This window comes from Drosophila eugracilis, unplaced genomic scaffold, assembly GCF_018153835.1.
Source record: "Drosophila eugracilis isolate 14026-0451.02 unplaced genomic scaffold, ASM1815383v1 contig_2147, whole genome shotgun sequence".
Taxonomy (NCBI): domain Eukaryota; kingdom Metazoa; phylum Arthropoda; class Insecta; order Diptera; family Drosophilidae; genus Drosophila; species Drosophila eugracilis.
Window position 1 is genome coordinate 2,916,161 of NW_024573030.1, and position 19,497 is coordinate 2,935,657.

Genomic DNA, 19,497 nt, shown 5'->3' on the forward strand with positions numbered 1-19,497 from the left:
TCGTGTAAAAGCAGCTGAAAATTAGGGTTGTCATTCAATCATCTTATCATTAAACTAATAGAATATTTGTTTACATATTAGATTTAAAATTAAAACATAAAAATAAATATGCATATACAATGTTTACATATGCGTGCAAATTTACAATTTTTAATTCTTATTGTTAAATTAATTACGCCGTGCCTTTATGATTCGTTGAATTGTATGAGTAAGTCCAATTGGACGTACATTATATGTATATGTATTTATTATATATTAATATCATAGATAGTGTATGTACACATGTTATTTTTATGACATCTGACAACCCTGCAGAAAAACCAACAAACAAAAATTATGTGGGACAAACGGCGCATAAACAAACTCTCTCACAAAGATGGTAAACGAGAGGGGGGGTGGGTTGAGATAAAGAGCGGCCCCAATTGTTTACACACAACTTTTTTACGCGACGCCACGGTGTTTGTGTCGCTCTCTTTTGCTCTCCCATTCGTTTTGCCATGCGGTTATCGTTGTTTAACAGTGGAAACTCCTGATTTTGAAAACATTTGATATGCCCTAGGTTTTTTAAAGTTTAATTTAGAAACAAATACGGTAATATTTATTATAATAGTAGAATACAATTAATTTTTCCAGGTAGGTAATTAAATGATTAAAAAAAGTAAATTCGTAAAGAGAAGTTCTGCGCCTCAGAGTTGCAGCTTTGTAGATTCCACTGTAGTTGTTGTCGCTTTGTCACATACATACATACATACACGATCTCACATAAATAGTTATACAACTCGCTCTGGGGGCCAAATACCAATGAACAAGTGAAATTGCAGTGCGAAGGAATTTCGAAAAACCAGTTAGAACCATGGCAACGTTGAAAAGGGGGCTTACAGTCTCAAGCCCGATCCCCTCACACCCACAAAATCACGCTTAAAACGGTGAAAAAGCAAAAACAGATAAACAGGTGCAAAAGCACAACAAAACGGAGTCAAAGAGCAGAGAGCAGGAAAGCTTGGAAAGAGCACGCTGCAGTGTGACCAAAGTATCTGAATGGGACAGACCGAGCAACAACACGTGATGATACCACTTAAGTCGCATCAAACTTACTTTTGCCATCAAATAAAATTTAATTTATAATGCGAATTAAATTTAATTTTAAATTTGTTTCAAGCGATTTAGATTTTTATTAGAGAGAAATGTTCTATAACCATTGAGTGGTGATAAGTATTATAAATGGATGGAAATTTGGTATTCTTAATACATACATGCAGATAACAAAAGAACGAAGGTAAACTTTGGCGTCATTATGTTGTTGCTGTGCAGAGCAAATGACGATGACAGCGACAAATGTGAAGATCTACAGATCAGTCACTCAAAAACCGAAACTAAAAAGTAACCAAATAGAAAACAAAAAATAAAACAAAAAGACATTTTCCACTGAACAACAACACACATACACACGCCGCAGGTATAAATGTATCTCTATCTGTGTGTGGGGTATGTTCGTATAATCATGTGATACCAAAATAAAGAAAAATGTGAAAATCAAATAGCAGCGACAGCGGCCAGGGCACTAAAAAGTCACAAGCAAAAGTGGAGCAATAAAGCAAACAAACCCGACAAATTTTCTGTTGCCATGTACAACCCCAGACCACAACAGCACTATCCCCATACCTACTCCCGCATAACTAACCAAAACCGAAACATCTAACCATCTTCATCACATCACTATCACCATCACAAACTATATACAGTGTCGTAGTTTTTTTTTTCGGATCAGTCAATAAAATATGCAAAAACCCTGCAGAGCAACAAAATTGAATGCAATTAAAAGGCACGCACAATATCACAAGCAGTTGCTACATATCTGGGAATCGGTCAAAGAATAGATATCAGATTTACTGAGAATGTATGTATGTATGTATTAGTGAAAAGAAAACCCATTTAATGGAGGGGATGGTTGTGTGTGAAGTGCTTGTAACCGCGTATCTTAATCTTAAAAAGATAAAAAGATTACAAAACTTCCATGATAGATATACATACGTATGTATTGTATGTATTATCCTTATTAAATATGCCATGTTAAAATGTGTTTCCTGACCTTGAGCATCAGCTATCAATCTGAAAACATATTTTATATAATAATGAAAAGCCTTAGATGTAATAGTAAGCTATACGTGGATTTTAGCAGAGAACATTTGCACACTGACTTACTAACTTACCATATATGTATGTATGTAGATCCTTTTCCTATACTTTTTAATAATATCTTGAACGGTATATCTTTTCACGTTCTTACCTATTAAATAACCTCAATATCAATAGTTTTGATTGTTTTTACCTCAATGCTCCGATCTCGTGAATGGTGCCGGCTGACGTATTAAATTTCAATGAACTGAAAACAAAACGATAATCAAAAGCGGCGCTGCTGAGAGGAAAATAAGTAAATACACAGAAAAGCGAAATTCTTTTTAGCAGCTTTGAGGTGTAGAGATGCGAATCGGAATCGGAGGCTATATAGACCAAAAAAAAAAAAAAAATTGTTGATGGGATGAGATAGCTTATGCGGTTCACAGTGGCTTGAGGTTACAACATTTTGAGCATAACATTGAAAAATGTAACTTAAATGATATGTAATTGGTTTATAAATATAACATAAAGTTTATACTGTGAACTTTTTTTTTAGAGCCTTGGAGTTTCTATTAATAGGTCTGCAATTTTTTATTTTGTGTGCCTTGTTAGGCGATTTTTAAAGGCTATTTGACAATTAGAATTACAAATCTGTGGACACTTTTTTCAATCAAATATCGACTGTATCTATGATTGATCGGTAAGCATATGCACATCTGAAATTTTCTTATCATCCCATTTCCCATTTGCGTTCCACGGTGCCTATTCATTCGTCTTCCTCTTTTTCTACAACTTCTCTTCCTTCTGTTTGCATTATTGTCTAGGTGAGGTCGTTGAAAAAAGAAAGAAGAATGGGAAAAGGAGGGAAGATGGAAAAGAGGCGTCGGTGAACTAACGGGGCGGGACAGTGGGTGGCGGGCGGTTGGACGCATTTAGCCATGTTTAATTTTGTTTGCATTGAGCGCGTTCGCTCTTTTTCTTTTTCTTTATCTTACTCTTATTTGCCTGCCCTCTCATAAAGAGCGTGTATAAATAGGCGGAAAATTGCATAGAAGTCAACGATTGTCCCTTTCCACACTCTTTTGTTAATCTTTGTTTATTTTTATTGCATTTTCTTATACCGTTTTTGGTAATTTTCTTCTTATTGTTTAGTTTTACTTAACTTACTGTTTTTGTTTTAAATTTGGTTTGTTATTTTGTTGTGGTTTTTCTTTATTTATCTGTGGTTTGTTATTTATAGTTGATTATTGTAATTTTTTGTATTTATCGTTGTTTTCTTTTATTTATCTGTGGTTCGATTTGGTAAGTTTAATATTGGTTCTTAAGAATGTCACTCATCAAATGCCTTTTGCCCTCTCGCTACCCCTCCCTATCTCTTTACTATTAGATGTTATATTTTCTTGTTATTGTAGCTCTTGATAAATGTCAAACAAATAGCAGCGTCTGTCCTCTCTTGTTATTCTCTTTTTTTTTTTTTTTTGAATTTTGTTTTTCTTCGAACCCTCTCTTTTTATTGTTGAAGAAATACGCAGTAAAAAATTCTTGTCAAAAAAAATTAAAAACGTAAACACAAAACTATTTGATTTTTCAATAATTCTACTTGATCTTATTATTTTCTTTTGTTTACGTGCTGCCACAATTAGCAAATTTCGACAGGCAAAAGAACTAAATAAATAAATAACGATGTATGTATGTATTTATATACATATGTATTTATGAAAATATGTATGTACATACACATACATATACATATACAAAAAATCACAACGAACGCTATCTGGAAAATTTTCTCATACATATGTATGAGCAAATAAAGCGCGTTCCTCTTTTAATATAATCAGCATTTTGAACTCATTTACAAGCATGACTTTAATACAACAAAAACTTAAAAAAAAAACAAGAAAACGTGTAGTGGAATGAAGACAACAAAAGCAGAACAAATACGAACTACAAAAATATGTACGAATTAGAGGAAAAAATAAAATGCGAGCACTCGCAGTCACAATCACATGATAATTTGCCGAAGGCTCTTTGTGGTAAATGCAAGACTTTTTTTTTTTTTTGTATGCGTGCTTTAAGTTAATCTGATTTAATTTGTTTGCTTAGTTTGACTTTTGATTGGCTGTTAATTGTTTTGAGCAACAAATGCAAATCTATGAAAATATTTCGAAATACCCGCGCAATGAGTGCTGCCCATTACGTAAGTGTGCCGACTGTCAGCAGTCACTACAATCTAGCTATAAATTGGCAGCACTGTTAGACTTTGCTCTGTTTTATTTGAAACCATAGATGGCGCCACTAGTAACGGTTTTCAATTCAAATTGAAAAATTCAAATTATAACTATAATAGTTATTATTATTATAATATATAAATTTTAATATTAAATAAGTAATTTTGTAACTTTTAAAAGTATATTCACAAAATTGGTTGACTTATTAAAAAATTGCCTAAAACATATTTTCAAATCCTAAAATTTACTTAAAGAAACTTGCGGATTATCTTAAGTAATAACCCCTTACCATTTTCGGGTGTTCTTCCTTACGTTTTAAATAAACAAATATATCAATTAGGGGAAAAGCTTTAAGCTGTCAACACGCCCAAGTACTTTTTGTCCCCTTGGGATAAGCTGCATTCATTGTTTGTCGTACAACACCCAACCCTCAACCAAGGAATTTTCAACGCTACTTCTTCGGTTTTCCATATAAATTGTTGTTATTATCTTTCTTTTTATTTGGCTGCCAGTTAGCCCGACTTGTCATTGGTAAAAGTTGTTGTTGTTTCTTGTTGCCGCAAGCTGAGCTTATTGCCGCTATAATGTTTAAGAAACTCATACCGAAACAACCCCATCGTCTTGAGTGGAAACCGCTGCCAATTGTCGACTGTTGCATGAATTATGAGCGTCTGCCAAGATTTATGAATTCGAGAGGATAACAAAAGTACGCAAGTATTCATGACAGGACCCTCTTCTAAGCCCCTCCTCTGGGGCAGCAAAAAAGGGAAAAATCTGTCAGCTGTTAAGTTGAGTTATAAATTTCCTGCAATTAGGTTGAATTTCAATTCTGCCGCTATCTCCTTTTGCTACTTACTTTGATTACACAATGATGATAATCAGAATGATGATGATGACACTTATTTTTTCGTTACACCCCACTTTCCTTTCTGTGATGCAAAATTTTTATCGACCACTTTTGGTGAGACTGTACTTCTCTTTTTTTTTTATTTTGATTTTTTCATTTTGTACAACAGCTTTGATTGGCTTTCAGTGCATTGGCTTTTTCTGCCTCAATGTGCAGAAATTTGCAAACTCATGGAAATCCATACGTTTGATAACAATGGTAGGGTAAAAAAAAAAGAGCAAGAAGCGTCATAAATAAAAACGGAAACGGAAACGAGCCTGGTGAACGCACAAGTCGCCACGCCCCCATCGTTTCACACTGCATGTGTTCATTAAGCAACCGGGTAGCAAACAAAATCAATGAATGGTGTAAAAATTAATATCCTGTGGGGCTCAAATAAAAATGAAAATAAAAACAAAAAAACAAGGAATGCAAGAGAATTGCAAAATACTGTGGTGGAGATTGCGGGGGCGTTGTCATCGTCATCATCCGCCAGCAGCCGGCAGCAGTTTTAATTTACACAAAGCGTAGTCAGGCGTATAATGCTTTGTGGCGGTGTGGTGAAGGTCCTTTTTTTTTTTATTATTTGGCACCCAACGTTGGTGGGCCCGTTCGCGAGACGACATTTAAAGAATGCCTTGAGGCAGCAACAACAACAAGTAAGATGAACCAACCAACGCGACGACGACGGCGTCAAATGATTTATGAAATTACTTTTACCGCTACAGGATGAGAAACCAGGAACTTTTCCTTAAATACCAGGAAACCAGTTTTGCATCACAGCTGTCACGTTTGATGGGTAAATCATTCTAAGAATACATCAATCTAAAATATCTAACTTACCTTAAGCTATTGAAATATCAACCAGTCCCGATTAAATAATAAAAACACTAAACTAATTGGCACATTTAACTTTATTCATAAAATTGTAATTTGTAATCTCAATCGATTTGTGTGATGGAGGCTTCGTCATTGCTGGAACAACGACTACTTTCGCCATCTGTCCGATATTTGATAGAGTCAATGATCTCCACATCGATGTCACAATTGCCCTGACCACCGCTAGTGTTCTCTAAGGCAGCTCCCGTATCGCTGGAATTGCGACCCAATGAATCGTCATCACAGAGATCGGGTGCCGAGAGTGAGGCACTAACCGATGCTGATTCCGATTTGGCATCAGTATCCTGATTTTGAACCTGTGCCTGATGGGCAGCAAACTGACTATAGAGTCGTGGCAGATGTTGCAACATATAACTGGCTCCCGATTTCGATAGATTCGCAGCTGCAGCAGCGGCGGCAGCGGCTGCTGAAAGATTAGCAGCTGTACTAGATGGTTGATTCTCCTTAGTCTCACCCAGATCATAATACTTGGCATAATGTTCGAGTTTGCTACCCAATGTGGTGGTCACTCCACCACCGACCGTTGCACCACCTGCAGCATTGGCGCATAGATTAATGGCATCATTTTGTGCTGCCTTGGGAATTGGCACCGTAAAAGCGGAACCATGACGTTGTTTACTTAGCAAATTACTAGCCAAACCAGATCCTGATGTTACACCTGAACTAGAACACGATCCCGGTGAACCTTCCTCGGCAATTGCATTGTTGCTACTCGACAAGGGTGAGACGTTCTCTTTCTTTCGATCGTATATATGTCCCGAAACTCGTAGATCGATGAAAAAGTGCAATGGATCGATGCCGTAGGGTGCATAGAGCGGTGGATACCAAACGGGTGGTGGCGGTGGCAAGACCAAATCTTGTGGCGGCAAACTTGCCGCTGGCGGTGTATTATCCTGTAGATTAGTATCAATTGCACCACCCAGACCACTTTTATTGCTGCTATCTGTTGGTGGTGCTACCGTTGACGTTGTTATTGGTGGTTTGGTTTCCATTTTGGCATAGCCATAGGGCGTTATTGCTTTATTGGTGAGCTCCAGTGGTTTTTCCGGTGTCATTTGCTGCTGAAGTTGCTGGTGCTGATGTTGCTGATGGTGTAGATGTTGCTGATTATTTTGTTTCTCCTCGGCATCACGTCGCTCTCGTAATTGCTCATAGTAAGGACGATGTGACCAGGATCGTTTTCTTGGCCGTCTTACCAATGCCGCTTGATGTTGCTGTTGCTGCTGCTGTTGTTGCTGTTGCTGTTGCTGCTGCTGCTGCTGTGCCTGCTGTTGCTGTTGTTGTTGCAGCTGCAATACACGCGCCGTCTCATTATTTCGCGCTTGAACTAAGGAACGCAGCATATCGCTAAAAAAGAAATTATTTGGTCCCACGGGTGCGGAATATAAATATGGTGGAGTCGCTGCCATTAGACGACTGACGTAATCCTGATTTCTTAGCTCATGGATATTGCTTTTGCTGCGCTGTTGTGGATTTTGCTGTGCTGCTGATAGGTCTGCAGCAGATGCTGCTGCTGCTGCTGCTGCTGCTGTTGTGGGCGTACTTGGAGCACTGGGTGTGGCATTGCTGGTGGTTACCCCAGACGTTGTTATTGCTCCTCCGGCGGAGCATGGCATCCCTGCTGTGTTGCTCGTCGAGATGTTGCTGCTGTCCTTCATTGCGTTACTGCTGCTGTTGGAGAGAAGAAAAAGGGAAAAACACACAAAAGACGTTTGGCTAAGTTCTGTGGCTGAAGTCAGTTGAGATTTATATATTTGTATACGAATAGTAGTAGTATATATATTAGCATTGTCTTGGACTGGCGTTCCCCCGCCTTTTCCATGCTACCGCATTTCCATTACCCATGGGACAATTAAATCTGAATTTTCTGTTTACTCAAAGTGAATCTGTCTTAGAGAGTGTGTTTTCTAGGTAAGGAAAGCTAAGGAGTGGTTGAAGAAGCATTTCGTGTTCGATTTAAAAGCGTCTTAAAAGTGTATGAAATGAATGAATGAAAAGTCCAGTAAAAGTAAATGCAAACGAAGAAGAAAATAATAAATATATATTACCAATAGTTTAACAGGACCTGAGAATAAGCGGAATCCTGTAGTCATATAATCATAATAGCATAACTTCCATGTGCATCAAATCCATTGTTACCACAGCTGCTGTCTGCTAAGCTACCTTTATTATAACTTTATTAAGCCAACATCTGTCCCCAGTCCCTCAGAAAAACAGTTCAAAATTTGCATAGAAAAACAGGCGATAAAATCCTCACCCTCTGCACTAAATTTTCCACATTTCTTTTTTTTTTTTTTTTTTAAACGAACTCCCTGCTGATCCCCCAAGCTGTTAATAAGCTTACACACATCGCGCCAAATTCCAGTAAATTAAATGTTTCAACAGCAGTGACACACCCACCCTATTCCCGTTCCCATTACCGCGAACATTCGTGGACAAACTCAATTGTTGTGTTGCCAAACTGTTGAGGCACTTGACGCCATGTCCTGGCTGCTTGTATCCTGTGCCTGTGAGCCTGTCAATTCTAACCAGGAACAGTATACCACTCATTGAAGCCACCAAAGCTCCATACCCCCAAACTCCATATCTCCAGTGCCTTGTTGCTCTTTCATTTTCGCATTTAAAAAAGTTTTTAACAAGCCACAGCCGACGCCTGTAACTGAATACCCTATAAATAATCCTAGTAGGTATACACGAATAGTCTAAAAAAGCATTTTATAACCAGAACTTTGATTACTGACAGCAGTTTATAAAGAAATCTTTTGAAAAGCAAAGAAAATTTAAATTCTTTAACTAGTTGGGCATAGAAGAAAAATATATTTCGAGGTATTTTTATCTTTTATACGATTTTTTTGCATTCCTTTTGTTTTTTTTCTGTTTTTCTATGTTGGATTTGTGGAATCCATTCGTATTTTTATTGTTTTTTCATTTCGTTGTAAAAATATATAAAGTTTTCAACTGTCGCAAAAGGAATATACGATTGGGGGAGGAGTTTACCAGAAGGATGGGTCTTGATTTGCATTTTTTGGCAGCCGTTGTTCGGATGAAGTAAAAAAAAAAAAAAATTAGTGGGGGAGCTTTTGCGACAAAGTTGAAATTAGATTATGCTAATTAAGGCGTGATGGTTGGAGGCGTGGAGGCATGGATAGGCGTAGCCATTCTGTCATCTGGCCGTCGGTGAGAATTCCGTTGATTTTCCCGTCACTGATTGATGCTGGGCAGCGCTTTAATTGCCAGTTTCTCATAATTTTAATGGGAGGATGGCTAGAGAGTTACTGGCAGCATTTTAATATTCAATCAGCAGCTGTCGGACAACTTTCTTTTTATGGCCCATGCCCAAGTTTTTGCACAACTTTTGCAGCTGAGTATAAGTCCAAGAAGTATGGTAAAAATGGAGCTGAGATTAATGCGCAAAGTGCATACCGACTTGGTCCGACTTTTGTTTGTCTTTCGTCTGGGGATAAGCTAAGAACTAACTTTTACATAATTCTTTGCAATATTCTTTTCTTTTTTTTTCTTTTTTTTAGCTACCCAAACAGCGTGGCAATTAAAATCAGAGTAGAGAGTAATCTCCGCATCGTTTTGTCCCTTGGGTGGTGAACCACCATCAACCCACTCAAGGCTACTACCCAGCTGATTGATGTCGCATTATTGATGTTGAATTCAAGTCAACCCCCGGCTAAAATATGAAAATCCCAACTGCGATTGTGGGCAACCCTTGCAAAAGCATACACTTAACTGGCACTTGGGCTGGGCAACCTTATAACATAATTATAGCATATCAAACAACGATAAGTTGTCCATGCCACTCCACTCTGGAAATCCTTTTGGAGTTCATCTAAAGCCCTCCGCCCCCCCATGGTGTTGGTGGTAAGCAACCCTCTCTCGGGTTCACCTGGTGTGCAACCCTAAACGTAGTCAAAGTTTGTTAAATAGTAAAAATCAGGACTGGCCATGATCTGGCTAGAGATGTATCAAGTTCTTCGACCCTGCGAAACAAGCTAAAGCTGATCTACAAAGATTTTGTAAATCAAAATCATTCTGATCTATAATATATCGTTGCTTTTAGTTATGACTTAATTATGAAATCAAAAATATAATTAATCAAATCCCCGTTTTTTGGCATCCTTACCCGTTGAGGACCCTGATCCTGCCCTGTATTTAACCCACCCCGTTTAAATATACGCACATATGCAGACAAATGAACTTGTTGGTTCGGTTGGTGACATGTCGTTGTGGTGTTAACGTTACAGCGTTTGACTGCGAATTAAAATAATGTGCCACTTGTGGCTCTCCTGTCCATGTTTGTCGACTGCGTCAGACAGAGACCCTTTGCCCCGCATCCGGAACTCTGTCTGTTGTACGTTGAACGTTGTCCGCTGTATCTGTTATCCATGTCATCATGTTCATGTGAGTCGCCCCAAAAAATTTGACCAAAAATTTCATTTGCAACTTTGCCCAGAGAATCAAAACCAAATAACCAACACATCGTTGCCCAAATCGAATTTGATTTGAACCCTTTATGACAGGTTCTCTCCATGTGAATTGATCTGAACGTGGAGAGAGTGAAATGCAACCCTTGGTTGCGTATGAGTTATGGCTAAATAATTTCACCAACGGTAGTTGGAAGTTTTTAAATTTCTTGGGTGGATGTAGATTGGATTTGTTTTTTTCAGAGAGCAGATCATTTTGAATTTGGGAAATTATAAAGTTATTCGAATTATAATATGGTATCCAATGACATCCTCTGATTGAAGTTTTAAGTGTTTAAATTCTAAATTTGTGAAACTTTGCATTCTTTAGAAACAAAGATATATTAAAAAATCTATATAATAAACTATTTCTTTTTGAAAACTCAGGATCATCTTTATAACATTTTAACTTTTTATAGATTTTGATACAGATGAAATCTTCGTCAAGATATTTAAACCTGCTGTACCAAAAATATCTCATATAATATTTTACTTCACACTATTTTTTAATTTCTTTTAACACCATTTAATTGTGATCTTTGCAAAAGGGATTTTCTTTTCTCACCTTTTATGTTTTTTTAGAAAATATATTTGATCAAATTTTTTAATAGAGCTCACGTTCACTTAAAAAAAAAGATATGCAAATATTATAAACACAGCATTGAAAACGCGTTGTCTGAACTGCCGTCGATGACAGTTAAAAATCAAATGAAATGAGTGCCAGCAGCGGTAGCACCAGCAGCAGTAGCAGTAGCAGCAGTACCAGTAGCAGTAGCAGTAGCAGCAGCAGCAGCAGGAAAGCAGAGCAGCATCCAACGAGTCCCTGAGGCCGAGACAGAAACAGAAAAACAGAGACCGAGAACCAGAACGAGGCGAGTTCGGTGCGATTTTAAAATTATGAATTGTTGTAAATGAAACGAGGCGTAAGCAGAGCGCCAGCAGAGCAAAAGCGGCAGTTTGCTAGATTGGTGGGTGGGTGGGTGGTGCGCCCCAGTCGCTGTGGCATTGGTGGTGCGCATCAGCAGCAACATTGGCAGTAGCGAATGTGCAAAAGTGTTAATGGAAACCACCCTCGAAGAAAAGGTAAAAACTTTTTCAAAAATAGAACCAAAAATAGAGCGAGACGGAAACTTATTGGTCCATGGGTTGATCGCTTCCGGTTGTTGGCAGGGTTGCCACATTTCAAGCGGTTAAGATCAGATTTAAATTTGGACAACACGAGAATGTACAATTGAAAACTATTTTGTGATTTTGATTGGATTTGATTTCAAATATCAGGAAATATTAAAACCTAGAAGATTAAAAACTCTTTTTATATTACATTATGTTGGTTAATTTTTGCATATTCAAGAGCAACGTTGCCCGTTTTCAATTACCATTCTCTGGCGGATGTTGCCATTGGAACAATAGATGCAATCCTTGGCTATGGGCAACGTGTTGCTAAAACGACAGCTTAACTGAGTGGGTGTGGGTGGGGATGGGCGGCTGGTTTGGAAGAGGATAAGCTTATAATTTCTATTACAATGAAGGCATGCGGATGCGGTTGGATATGTAGAGCGTTGCGTTGCGTTGCGTTGCTTTCTTTTGCTTACTTTTTTTTTTTTTATTCCTGCCACCGACTGTTTGCGACTTCATTAGCGACACCTCCCCGCAAGCTGTTGCCAAGCAATTGCATGGCATGTCTGTGTGGGGGAAAGATCACTGAAAGAAAGATATGTAAATCTACTACAAGAACGACAGATTGCTGTCATATAAAAAATCAAAATATAATTTCTAAATGTTTATTAAAGATATCTGAAGCTAAATAATTGATCTTCTCAAAATAATTATCATAATTAGTAGTTTTTCTTCTGTGTATCATTGCGAATTGCCATCGGCCATGGAATATGAATCCGTATTCCTTTTTTCGAGTTGAGTTTTCTTTTTTATGCAGTTTTCTGTGCTGAACTTGTTTGAAATAAATACCGAATTCTTTGGTTCGTTTTTTTTTTTTTTTTTTTTTTTGCCGTATTTGTTAGCTGTTGGCACACGTTGGTTGCGTGTTGGCCACCCACTCGCAGTATTTTTCAAAATAAAAAAAAAAATATATATAAAGCTTCCATGGCTGCACATCAAACGTCAGCACGGAAGGAAGCTGTTGCTGTCCAGGGTGTATGTTTGGGTGCGGCTGTGGTTTTTGGGGATGGGGCATACATCATTGTCTAGGATAGCCGTCGTAACCACCCAAAAAAAAAAAAAAAAAACAAAATTTTTCCCTCGCCAAACGAAGGCTGTGAATGTTTACACTTTGGATTTGGTTCTGGTCGTCGCATTTCCCTGCCACCTTTTTTTCCCCCAACCATTTTTGGTTGGACTCTGCTCGAGATCTCGGTAAACGGTTGTTATGGCAATCCATTCGGTAAAAAGACTTGGTTTTACATCATGTAACAGCGGCTGTTGCACTGTTCTGTAAGTTCTCATTTCAGGTGACCAAAACCCGAATAGGATGAATTTCGAAACGGCAAAATCCAGGACAGAGAAGGACAATTGTAGAAAAAAAACGATCAAAAATGTTAGTCAGAAGCGGGACATAGTTTTCTAAATAACGAATAGGCAGTTTAAGTTTAAATTTATGTTTTTATTTAAAGAAACTATACGAGTATATAATTTTCTCTTTTATGGCTGCGTGCAACGTCTCACACATGCCACACAATTTGTGCCACTTTTGTGATGCGCATCCATTTCCGCTTGGGCGGCGGTACCACTTCCTCTGCATCACCCATCCGCCAAACCACTCCGCTTGCCATATTATCCTTGCTTTTATTACGATTTTTTTTTTTTCTTTCCACATTTCACTCGAGCGTTGATTGAAATGTTGAACGAACATACAGTTGTACATATAGATACATATATACAGACAGTCAGACAGAAGGTTTGAAGTGGTTTGGGTGGCAAAAGCAAACAAAGCGGTGCGAAAGGGAATACTGTACATTGGGTGGGTGGTGGGTGGTGGGTGTTGGGTGGTTTTTCTGGGCTGGCTGGGCTTATTTGTTTGTTTGCATGTAAATTGCAATGTGCCACCGTTCTTAGAGAGACTAACACCCACCCCCCTCCCCCCCCCCTCTTCATCCCACCTCTCTATCCATTTTTTAGATTTTAAACTTTGTTTCTTGTCTTTTTGTTAAATGTTTGCCTCTCTCCGCTGATTGTCATTTGCTTTTAGCGCCGCACCCACCATCCACCGTTCTCCATTATGAGTGATTCCTGCGGTTGGTGGAACGTCCATCATCCATCCATTTTATCCATCCATCAAGGACAATCAAGGCAGACGCTCGTAAGCTTTTCGTGAGTTTGATTTTGGGCTCAGGTCCAAAAAGGTTTTTCTTTTTTTTTTGTTTTCCTGCAAAAGAAAAAAATTGCGGTTTCTGGGCTGCGGCTAATGAGTTAGTGGGCGGGATATTTGAAACTTTTTTGGTGGACTTTTTGCATTAATTAAATTAAAATTGTATTTCCTGTTTGGGCGAGGCTAATATTTTATTAAATGAGAATTGATTTCAATGTGTTAGATATCTCTCATAAAAATGTTTATTTTGTATATCTCAAATCTTTAGAAAATAAAGTGAAAAGTTAAAAAACTTCATTAATATTTATCCACTGCATTTTCCCTTTTACTTCTTCGAAATTCAATCTTTTATTCCTGACAATGTGAACAATCTTGAGCAGCTTAAGTGCCGCTGGCGTCGGATTTGCCAAATATCCGTCAGATACCACAGAGTGTATCACAAAAGATATCCATGGTATGTGGAATTCCATGGGCAGGATCCATTTCCACACATTTCCATTTCCATGTCCCTGCACTCACGCAGACTGTAATCGCTTTACGTGCGCTTTGTTGACAATTGTCAAGTGGCATTCAGAAATGGGTGGGAAAAACTGTGGGGAAAATCTAAGGAAAAGTCGTGGAAAAGCATGAGGGGAATGTTAGAGGAACATCATTGACGCCACATGTTGCCGGCGACAGATGCGTTGGATTGCAAATTGTCCCAGGTAGAGTGGTGTTCTTCGTACTGCTTTTATTTCGCTTTTAACTTTATTGAGACAGTTCGGATTGTCAGTCAATTGGAGGCTTGAGATTTACATTTGATAATTCTGAGGGGAAACATTACTTCCTACTGTCAAAGCAAACAAATAAATAAACAAACAACCTTTCGAGAGACAATTTTGATGTATTCAAATGAAGCATATGAGAAACTTTGCAAAAGCAATTTAATAGCTAAATCACTAGATAAACTTGACGTTATACTTCTCAAAATATTAGTCTTATTCTGGTTAATTTGATCCCACCCCATAAGAACCCTCTCATTCCATTGCCTCCAAATCCCCGCCCACTAAATAGGGAGACCAATGACAGCCAAGCGCTTAGGAAAGTTTTCGGCGCTTTCCTCGTTGTTCGGTTCCTTTCGTTAGTTTTACTCCACCCACCCAGCTATGCATAAAATAAAAATAGGAAAAGTGGGTCCAATAAGATGAGAGGTCCTCAAAAAGAGATGGGGTTATAATCTAAACGGAAAACAATGTATTAACTACTCGCCAAGATGTTTAATAAGCATTTTATTGTATATTTAACGATTACAATTTAACTATTTTATTGCTTGTTGGATTTTATATTTTCAGGAAATTGTACAATTTGTGCATGCGATAAGCTTTTTTACATAGGGAAAGCCTTTTTGGATATACCAAATTTGCCAAATTTCGAATATTGTAAATATTATAATTTTTCAAAATTAAAAATACTCTTCCTAAATGTTTGATAAGTTTTTGTTTTATAATTTCCCACTAACTTCCCTTAGTTTCATTTTTTCCTAAATTTCAAAATTTCCCGCTCTTGGCAATGTGACCCATAGCGATATTTTAGTTAACAATTCATCTCAATATCGATAGGTGAAAATTCTCTTAACCATATAGCTTATCAACTAATCGATAGACCATTCATTCTGTTTATATCATATCGGGCATTTAGTTTATTAGTTGAAATTTAATTTTATTTGTATTTAAAAGACAATTATTATAAGTAAATCGTAAATGCGGCTCCTCAAGCCGGCTTGGGTGCATCACGATGGTAAGTTTGATAAATCTGGGATAACCGGGTTGATGGTTTTTAGGGAATTATATTAACCCCATGTTTTTTGCCGGCAGACAAACAGATATTCTCGGTGGATATCCATCAGGATTGCACGAAATTTGCGACTGGTGGTCAGGGCAGCGATTGTGGACGCGTTGTCATATGGAATCTGTTGCCGGTCCTCTCCGATAAAGCAGAATGCGATGCGGACATACCGAAGATGTTGTGCCAAATGGATCAGCACTTGGCTTGTGTCAACTGCGTACGATGGTCGCAAAATGGCCAAAATCTGGCCTCCGGTTCTGATGACAAGCTTATCATGATCTGGCGGAAATGTGCCGGATCAAGTGGAGTTTTCGGTTCTGGCGGCATGCAAAAGAATCACGAATCCTGGAAATGTTTTCACACACTGCGTGGGCATAATGGTGATGTCCTCGATTTGGCCTGGTCACCTAATGATGTCTATTTGGCCAGCTGTAGCATTGATAATACGGTGATGATCTGGGATGCCCAGGCATTTCCACATTCCGTAGCCACTCTAAAAGGTCACACAGGGCTGGTGAAAGGAGTGTCCTGGGATCCGATGGGTCGCTTCCTGGCTTCGCAATCGGATGACAAAAGTATTAAGATCTGGAATACGATGGATTGGAACCTTTCACACACCATCACCGAACCGTTTGAAGAGTGTGGCGGGACAACGCACATTTTAAGGCTTTCTTGGTCACCGGACGGTCAGTATCTGGTCTCTGCACATGCCATGAATGGCGGTGGACCTACCGCTCAGATCATTGAACGTGAGGGCTGGAAGTGTGACAAGGATTTCGTTGGTCATCGCAAGGCGGTGACATGTGTAAGATTTCACAATTCTATATTAAGGCGTCAGGACAACGATGGCAGTCCGAGTAAACCCTTGCAATATTGTTGCCTTGCTGTTGGGTCTCGTGATCGCTCATTATCCGTTTGGATGACAGCCCTGCAGCGACCAATGGTTGTTATCCATGAACTGTTTAACGATAGCATCCTTGATTTATCCTGGGGTCCAAAGGAGTGCCTGCTAATGGCCTGCAGTGGCGATGGCAGTATAGCCTGTTTAAAGTTCACAGAAGATGAACTGGGCAAGGCCATTTCCGAGGACGAAAAGAATGCCATTATACGGAAAATGTACGGTCAAAACTATGCCAATGGTTTGGGCAAGCACACTGCCCTCATGGAGCATCCACAGAGATTATTGCTACCTCACGGAGATAAGCCCACGAAATTCCCACTAAATAACAATAACGAGGGCACCCAGCGACCCATTAGTAAGCAAACGGAAACAAGAACCAAGGATGGCAAACGTAGAATCACACCCATGTTTATACCTCTCCATGAAGATGGACCCACATCAATAAGTACACATATAGTGTCCAGCAGTGGATCGGCGACAACAGCTTTAACTTCTTGCTCTGCGGCAGCCGCAGCAGTCTCGTCTGCTGTTCCAACGGAAAGCGCTGCAACTCCCCTGATGCCGCTAGAACCTTTGGTTAGCAAAGCGGATTTGGGTCGACTGGATTCTAGATTAAAAACTCAACCCGCTAGCCAGCGTCGGCAATCAGTGCCCTTTGATCCTGGCCAAAACAGCGAATTGCCACGATCTCCGCGAATTGAAGAGCACCAAAGTAGTACCAATGGTCCCATCAATCTCAATGTCACAGCCACTGGAAAGAGTGAGTTTGTTAAGGCCGCTTTGGACTATCGTGTCCATGTTCAGAATGGTTACTTAAAGACAAATCACGGGATGCTCGCAAAGGTCACTGCCTCGGATTCAAAGGAAATGCTTTGGGAATTCTATGTTGGATCTCCGCTGGTAAATCTCAATCTGTGTGGAAAATACGCCATGCTGTGCTCTCTGGATGGGAGTATGCGACTGATTTCCATGGAGACGGGCTGTCCAGTCTTTCCTGCCATCTCGCTAACTAGTTCAGCAGTACATTGCGCCTTTGTGAGTTCTAATAACTTAAAATAGTTCTTTTTTGTATAAATTTAACTTGTTTTTCCTTTATAATGATCCTAAAATTTTAAAAATATGAAAATCCTGTCTCAAGAATGGATACCCAAGTTGTATTTACCAATCGTCTGTAATTCCAGAGTCCGGACAACAGCTTAGTGGGTGTGCTGACCGAGTGCGGATTGCTGCGGATATGGGATATCGCCAAAAAGGTAATTAGCTTGGCGGCCGGATGCTTGGAGCTGTTAAACAAACACGGAACAGCAGTTCAGTTCTCGGTCACTGATCAGGGTATGCCATTGATTGGTTTCCCTAGCGGGAACTCATACTCCTATTCGACTAGTCTGCAATCGTGGCTGGTGCTGGCCACCAAGGATGCAATCATGTACCACGGCATCCGCGGTACTCTCCCTAGGGACATGGACCAAATGCAGCAGAAATTTCCGCTCCTCAGCATGCAGGCCAGTAGTCAGAATTACTTTTGTTTCACTGGCGGCATGGAGCTGTAAGTGTTAACCTTGCTTTTATAATATACATAATATACACGATATATTTTAGGAGACATTCGGAGAGCTGGCAGCAAAGTGCCAAAATCCGCTTTATCGAGAATCAGATCAAGTTGTGCGAGGCTCTTCAATCGCTGGACGAATTGCAGCACTGGCACAAAATGCTCACCTTCCAGCTGGCCACCCATGGCTCCGAAAAGAGGATGCGTGTGTTCCTGGACGATTTGCTTAGCATTCCGGAGCCAGGACTATCACAGGTTGGCCTACCATAAAAGTTTATCATAAATAGATCTTGAAGTTTATACCAAATATCTCTATCCCCCTCTAGTTCGTGCCAAAGTTGGAGTTAATGCAGTGCTGTCTTGATACTTTGAAACCACATTCCGAATGGCAGCGCCTGTACTCCGAGTACGTGGAACTGCTAAAGGAGTGCAAATCTGAAAGGCAAAAGGATATCTTTGCCACACCCGCCCCACCACAGCCGAAAGCTGCTTCGTCAGCTGGATCATCTCCAAGCGGAGGGCCAGTTGGAGATGAAGAAACCACAGAGCCTCAGAAAAAAACAACAATACCAGGAGTAGTAGGAGTAGTAGGAAAGGGAGGCGAAGAGGGATCACCAACGGCTGTGACAAGCACAAGCAATACCACAACCACCACCGCCAGCAGCTCAATTTCCTCTTCCGCTACGTCTTCATCCGGCTCTGGTTCGTCCTCATCATCATCATCATCCTCTTCATCGCTGTCTGTGCCACAGCTTGCTCCTAGTCTCTCGCCAGACATACAAATCTTAGACTCACCTATCGTCTGCATCGATGATGAGCTGTTGTCGGCCTCATCATCTCCACCTCCGTTGGATACATCTCCCGTGGAGGTTTCGCCAACGTCCATTTCCGTGGGAGCTGCCTCAACATCTCCAGTCGCAGCTTCAGTAGCGGAAGCTGCTCCAGTTTCCAGTTCCACAGCCGCTGAAACGGATCAGACATGAGACGAAAGACTCCTATCCCTAATAAAACTCTTTAATGATGTTTATTTCTCTAAGCTATAAGCGTTAAGTGTAAAACCTTTTCTACCGAATATTATTAGGAACTTTTTATTCCTCCTGCCTCAAAACAAAAAAAAAAAGAGACATCAGTTATTATAAATCATTAAAGCTCAGTGAAAGGTGTACTGATTGAAGCATATATATATATGTACGTACTTCTGGTTTCATTCTATTATAGCACAGGCTATTATTAGTACCACAGACTCGGAAGCTTATAGTACAGCATCTGAGCATCTTAGCTCAGAACCATAAAT

The 19,497-nt window shown here is 39.5% G+C and overlaps 2 protein-coding genes across 2 annotated transcripts; one reads left to right on the forward strand and one right to left on the reverse strand.

Moving 5' to 3' along the window:
* Positions 1-5,854: 5,854 nt before the first annotated feature.
* Positions 5,855-11,303, reverse strand: LOC108104977 (RNA polymerase II degradation factor 1). The gene is made up of 2 exons (XM_017211350.1): positions 11,173-11,303; positions 5,855-7,806 (listed from the first exon to the last, which is right to left on the reverse strand). The coding sequence occupies exon 2, from the start codon at positions 7,791-7,793 to the stop codon at positions 6,177-6,179; it is 1,617 nt and encodes a 538-aa protein (XP_017066839.1). The 5' UTR covers positions 7,794-7,806; positions 11,173-11,303; the 3' UTR covers positions 5,855-6,176.
* A 4,291-nt stretch (positions 11,304-15,594) lies between these two features.
* Positions 15,595-19,382, forward strand: LOC108104973 (protein HIRA homolog). The gene is made up of 5 exons (XM_017211343.2): positions 15,595-15,705; positions 15,783-17,689; positions 17,836-18,200; positions 18,254-18,458; positions 18,530-19,382. The coding sequence occupies exons 1-5, from the start codon at positions 15,669-15,671 to the stop codon at positions 19,184-19,186; spliced, it is 3,171 nt and encodes a 1,056-aa protein (XP_017066832.1). The 5' UTR covers positions 15,595-15,668; the 3' UTR covers positions 19,187-19,382.
* The last annotated feature ends 115 nt before the right edge of the window (positions 19,383-19,497 follow it).

What these genes read in the sequence shown, in the direction of transcription:
- LOC108104977 (XM_017211350.1), bottom strand. Translation starts at nt 7,793, where the DNA reads ATGAAGGACAGCAGCAACATCTCGACGAGCAACACAGCAGGGATGCCA.
- LOC108104973 (XM_017211343.2), top strand. Translation starts at nt 15,669, where the DNA reads ATGCGGCTCCTCAAGCCGGCTTGGGTGCATCACGATG. An exon ending in GGCTTGGGTGCATCACGATG is followed by an intron (nt 15,706 to 15,782) that starts GTAAGTTTGATA and finishes TTTTGCCGGCAG; the next exon opens with ACAAACAGATATTCTCGGTG. An exon ending in CGGAGCCAGGACTATCACAG is followed by an intron (nt 18,459 to 18,529) that starts GTTGGCCTACCA and finishes ATCCCCCTCTAG; the next exon opens with TTCGTGCCAAAGTTGGAGTT.